The sequence below is a fragment of the Athene cunicularia genome (genome assembly GCF_003259725.1).
Source record: "Athene cunicularia isolate RWA chromosome 2 unlocalized genomic scaffold, athCun1 chr2_part1, whole genome shotgun sequence".
Classification (NCBI taxonomy): domain Eukaryota; kingdom Metazoa; phylum Chordata; class Aves; order Strigiformes; family Strigidae; genus Athene; species Athene cunicularia.
This window is the reverse complement of record NW_020799095.1, coordinates 132144048-132150248: the sequence shown is the minus strand read 5'-3', so window position 1 is coordinate 132150248 and position 6201 is coordinate 132144048. Positions and strand designations below refer to the sequence as shown.

Sequence of the window (6201 nt, the reverse complement as noted above, 5' to 3'; positions counted from 1 at the left end):
ATAAGAGAAATAGCATGTCCTATCTGAGGATGCAGATGCTGTAATATAAAGATAAATACATTCCATTTTTCATACGACAGATAAAACAACTTTGGTTTATCAGGACTGCAGTTCCCGTTGATCCAGCATTTACATGACCTTTGTACCATGCAGCTTTGCTTGACTGTTCAAAGCATCACCATGAATGCTGCCCAAATCGGAACACAGTAATAATATTGTATCTGCCTCTCTCTTTCTCAGATGTCTCTGGAGAGGTTTTAATTTCTGCAACAGTTTCTTGGCTTAAGAAATATTCTTATTAGTAAGAGAAATATTCTTATTAGTAATTAAATGCAAGATGCTGAGGAGTCTTACAAAATGCACTGACATTTAGGTGTAGAAAACAGCAAAATCCTGGCTCCAAATTATCTCAAGTAATGAATCACATAAGAAATCCTGGCTCCAGTGAAGTCTAAGAGCCAAATGATGAAATTCTTATCCACGTCAGTATTACTTGCTCTTGAGAACCACCCTATCATAAGAAAGGCTACATGTATTAAGGCCTTCTTGATTTAAAGAAAATATATTGCTGTAGCATGTAGAAAATTAAGCTTTGTAGAAAAAGTGTTAAGGTCTTCTTTTAAGTAAAGATATTGTTAAACAAGCCTGTATATTAATAACTCAACCATTTATTTGCTGCAAGATATTTCTCTACAGAATTTTAAAAAATTAAGTTACTTGCATAGAAATAGTGTGAAGCACACACTTTCACTGCAGCTCAGCAAAAAACCCCAAATCATGTATTTCAGATTCTGTCCCCCAGGCCACGACGGATCTGAAATGTTTTCTTCTTTGGCATGATGCACTGGAACACCACATGTGGAGGGGCTCCAAGAAGCATTTTTCTGCAGCAGTGCTGCGTCGAACACATTGTCCCTGTAACAGGATGCAGCGACGTCTGACCAGTCTTGCCCCAAATGCACAGTGTATGGTGCATCTTATATATAAAGGTACAGTCTGCTTTTCTGAGAATTAAGTAACGTTGTCTGATCACCACAGGACTGTTGACTTTAGTAACAACTTAACGGAAGCATGTTAACTTTACCAAGTTTGTACAATACATACAAAACAGTAGTTCTAAATATTGCCACTATGCAGTCAGTTATTTACAAAATTCATTGTTATGTACAAAATAAACCACTATAATTCCAGATTCCCTCCCTTTCATATTCAGTGTACAAACTACCATAAACCAGTGCTATAATCGATACATCATGACACATAATTTAGAGTGTATTTATAAATTTGTGTATCCCTTATTTAAGCGATACTGCTGTTGAAGACACAGTAAAAAAGAGGAAAAAAAAATAACAAGTTTTGAAAAATATCAAAGATGCAAAACTTCTATGCCTTGAAAAGTAACAGTGCTTTTTAAGCATTATTTTAATGCAATTCATTACAAAGTGTTTTTTATATTGGGAATAATATTTGTTTCTCTCATCTTTTTCTTAAATCACTGCTAGTCAATCCAGCTGTGTCCTACAGAACTTCAATTTCTATTATTCCTGGATAGGATTAAATATAGTACATTATTGCTAGATGTCCCCACAACAAAACTTAACATTTTTTAAGTGCAAAGCAAGATGTGTGTTTTTTAATAAGGCACAGAATATCCATTATTTCCAGTGTAACACACAATCCATATCAGTTTTATACATTGGAAGTGTTCATATAAAATTTCATTCTTTCAAGGGTTTGAACTGTTTCCTGAATCCAACTCTCTTCTGGTGTCTGAAGCTGAGTAGACAAGTAGTGATACAGAAGCTGACTGTGACACATCAGGTATTTGGGAACAGCTGCTTTGTAATGGAGGAGATTCAATAAAGTCATTTTTAGGAGTTATTCTGCAAGTAATGAAAAATAAAACACAGGGAGTCAATTTTAAGCACAGTGCATTACAATGGAAAAAATACATTTTTGGCAATGAAATTACAATGTATTTTAAACTATACAGTTCTGTATACTCTTCCAAGCTTAGGGTCACCATTGTTCTTTTTCAGAGTTGTCATCTCTCAAAATGATTGCATTGCAGCCACAGATTTCTTGAGGGTCACTGTTCAATAATACAAAAACATCCTACAAGCTGAAGCTCCAGCACTCAACGCTTACAAGGAAAAGAATCCAACAAATGTATAAAATAGCCCATATGCTAAAGATATGGCTATATAAAATAGTTTGTAAGAATTACGGTACTCGACAGCTACTGAGGATTAGTTGTGTCTTGAGAGTATACTGATTCTTTAGAGAAGAAAAAATATAAAACCTACAAAAATAGTGGTAACACACACAAACAAGCAAAAGTGAGTTAAGGAGCCTTACCTTCCTTCACCTACCCTCTTCATGCTCTCAGCCAAGCTACTCATATCACATGTGCTATCTGCTCTGTTTCTTCTTTCCACCTGATCCACAGTCAGCTTAGAACTAGATAACATTTGATCTCCACTGTTTTCACCCTCCTCGATTCTTCGGGCTGATGTTCCGTCTGCCTCTATCTCTTTCTCGGATGTCTCCGGAGAGGTTTTAATTTCTGCAACAGTTTCTTGACTTAAGTAATCATGATTAGTGATTGCTACTGCAGAAGTTCCATGATTTGTTGTGCCACCTGTACTAGTCCCCATTGACTTCGAAATAACTTTCAATCTGTGTGAAGTTGATTTATAGTGCTTCTTTTTATGTTTAACTTTGGAATTGTGCCTCAGGAAAAATTCACAAGATTCTTGCAGCACTCTTCGACTCTCACTAATTGGACTGAAATAAAATACAAGCATGTAACTGAATGAAGAGGATAACGTTAGATATAACGTAATATAGCTTTGTACGCAAAAACATTAAAGAATAGCAGCCAATGACGCAATCTGAGCTGGACGTTAATGAAAAGAAGGAAAAAAAATTGTATGCGAAAAGAGGAGAAAAAAATCTGATCATAATGGCTCCAAAGAAATTATGTCTGTGGACAATTAAATAAAGCAGATTTCTACATTTCTTACTTCTGCAAGTAGGTCCAATGACTTTGGTAGATTAATCATCTAAGAGAGGAAAGCAGGATTAGCTCACAAGCAGTCATATCACCAAATTAACTTTATGTAAAGTAAACCTCATTGAAGTGAAAAAGAGGTAAGCATTATAAATTTGACTTATTTTTAAATTTTTATAGCTGAAAGCAGTTAACATCTGAAACGCAAGAAAAATTATACAGGAAATGGAAAAAGAGGGGAGAGGGAAAGGAAGCTATAAGCTCACCATCAAGGAATGTAGATGTAAAATAAAAGGAGCTTAAGGACTGCTGCCTTGGGAAATCCAAAGAAATAGAGAGATCTAAAAACGTAGTATAATTTATGAGTAACACAGATAATCTAAAAAGAAATAATCAAGGAATAAGAGGAATGGAAAAAATATCAACTACAAGAAATGAAGATGACATTTATGATCTGTTTAAATCCACAAATTCACTAAAATTAAGTAATACATCTGAATTATTTGGTTTCAGAAAAAAAAATAAGGGACAGTAGATTAATACAACAAAAGTGATCCTGAGGAAGGTTCCATGAAAATTAATTTTAAAATAAGACAAGCCTGGCAGAGGAGAAAAACAGAGGATGTTGTTATTGCATGACAGTAAATACAGCTAAGTACTGTGCCAAATGAAGCAGTCTGAACATGTGAAAGGATCTAAATTGATGGCTGAAATTATCTTCCCTCATTTGACTGGAAACCAGAGAGGTATTAACCAGTGAACACAGTAATACGTTTTCTGAGCTATGAAAGAGAACAAATCAGCAGAGCAAAGTATTCTGTATCTTCTGAGGATGCTGTCAAAAAGTCATTGCATGTAAAACTTCCACAGACTCCGCTGGAATTTCGCTGATGCCCATCACAGCATTTAGACTCCAAAAAAGGAAGAGTCTGAGGACAGCATTTTGATCACCTGAGCTATATTTAAAGAAACATGTCTGAAATCCAACTTATTTTAAAGTATACACCTCAAAAAACAGGAATGAAAAGTTGTTCTTACTCTCTTTTGCGGTTTCTGTTGAAGAAATTGGCCCACTCAGAACAGGTCTTTTTACTTCCCACCCAGAAGACTGGAGATATGCCAACAATTAATGTCAGCAAATATTTCATCAGAAACAAAAATATTTCTGGTCTTGCTAGTGCCTTTGCCTAGAAGATAAGAAAATTTACTAAATGCAAAGAAGAAAGCATACTTGTTGATTTGGGTTTTTTAAAATGCAGAAAACAAATAAATTATGTAAAAGAAAGACTTTCTCCTTATTGTTCTTTGTTGAGGCTTGTACTGCGGACAAATGTTAGACATGTACAGTCAGGTCAGACCTGGTTAATATCTATAGCTGAAAACACCAAGAAGAGATTAGTCAGAATGAAATATTTTTTGTTTAAATTGAAAGGAAAGATAATTTTGGGGGTAATAGTATTAATAACCATGTTCTTCAGAGATAGCCTGTATGTATAAGATTTATCCCTTCAACTCAAAAAGTGCCTGAGTTGGGAGTTAATCAGATTAGACAGCATCTTCAAGGAGCCACAGGGAACTACACAGTAGTTTTCTGTTTACTGCAGAATTAATCCACCTATTTGTAGAACTGGATCAAAGGAGTGAGACATTTAAATCAGAGATTATTATCTTCTGCTCCCGTGCTGCAAATTTAATTTACATTACGCAGTTTACCTGCCAGTCCCATCTATGAAAGTCACTATTTTTGTTAGCCAGGTAACATTAGCTACTTAAACTGAAGTTTGTTGTAATTTGGTTTTGATCTGGCCAATGTAATAAAAGCCTACAAGCTAGCTCTGGTAAACCAAGGCCAAGCACGCCACTATAAGCTACTCCACCACTCCATGGTTAGCACATGCTGTTTATTACAGGGACAGATCCCATTAAGTATGTCTTTGTGTAGCATTCCCTGTTGCTATTTATGCTTTCCAATAGCTTAATTAAAGGCTGAGAATACACGCTCTTTCTGTGTTATTATGCCAAGCTGTTATATTTAAGCACGAAACAAGTCTTTTTTTCTTTTAAAAGCATAAAAGCCTTGTTTTCAACCTTGTGTATTTTGGACCATTTAAGCTGATACAGAGCTCAGTGTAAAACCCACTGAAGACAAAGTACACTTGTTAACAATGGTGATGGAAGAAAAAATAACGAAAAAGCCTGTGAGCTGTGCTACTCTTCAGCTTACACTGACTTCAGTACAGAAGATGGATGTTTAAGTGTGTTGTTAAGTAGAAGAATCAAGCCTTATCATTCAATTATTCCTGTGTTTATATTACTCTTTTTAATGATAGTTTACTGCAGTAAACACATAGATAGTTAAGTGCAAAGCAAGGAAAGATGACATGAGACACTTGCATTTCTCTTAGTGATGGTGCTGCCTTTTATATTTGTTCTTAAAAGGAAAGAAACAAACCACAAATTACTTGCTATTGCAGGGAGTTTTATGTACTTACAAGAAATTTAATCCATAGAGAGTACTGAACATGGGCAGATTTACTTTAAAAGCCTTTTCAAGGAAATCGTGGGGTTTTTTAAGAGTCAAATGTTAAATACAAACAGCTCCACAATTTGAAGTGCTGTTGGGTTGTTTGTTTAGTTTGTTTATTGGGTTATCTTTTTTTGTTTGTTTTTTGTTTAGTTGGTTTTTTTAATGATTTCTTCACATTACTGAAAATCAGTCTGCAAATGACAGCTATTATGGAAAAAATATACTGGAAATTCATTTTGCAATTTCATGTGTTTTTCACTTCTACACTTTGAAGAAGAAAAAGATGAAAGTGATTTTAAAAACTATGGTTATAAGCAACATTTTAAATCCAATTTAGACTTGATTTTCAAGAATCATTATTTCGGCTTCAACTGAAATTGGTGAAAATTCACCTTAGTTACTTAGACACTGAGCTAGGCACCCAAATGTAACAGATACTGTGAATAATGACCCTCCCCCAACAGTTTGTAACATGTAGTTTAGAGCAACGAGTTGGAATTTAATTGCCAAGTACTGTCAATTTGATGAGCAAAAAATTTCAAAGCAAAAGTATCACCGATTTTGACTTAAAAAGCAACTTATCACTGCATGTTCTTGAACTGATTACTTACTGTGAAAATAACTTACTAACTGTACGGCAGATACAGTGATGCTTAAGTGT

At 34.8% G+C, this 6201-nt stretch overlaps 1 protein-coding gene across 1 annotated transcript in view; it reads right to left on the bottom strand.

Annotated features, from left to right (window-relative positions):
* Positions 1 to 648: 648 nt before the first annotated feature.
* FZD6 (frizzled class receptor 6) overlaps positions 649 to 6201 on the bottom strand; it is a 32279-nt gene continuing 26726 nt past the window's right edge. The window contains exons 4-6 of the mRNA XM_026842507.1: positions 4052 to 4200; positions 2359 to 2787; positions 649 to 1883 (exon numbers count right to left, since the gene is read on the bottom strand). Of these exons, the coding sequence (XP_026698308.1) occupies positions 1727 to 1883; positions 2359 to 2787; positions 4052 to 4200 (735 nt within the window). The 3' untranslated portion in view covers positions 649 to 1726. The remainder of the gene's footprint in view (positions 1884 to 2358; positions 2788 to 4051; positions 4201 to 6201) is intronic.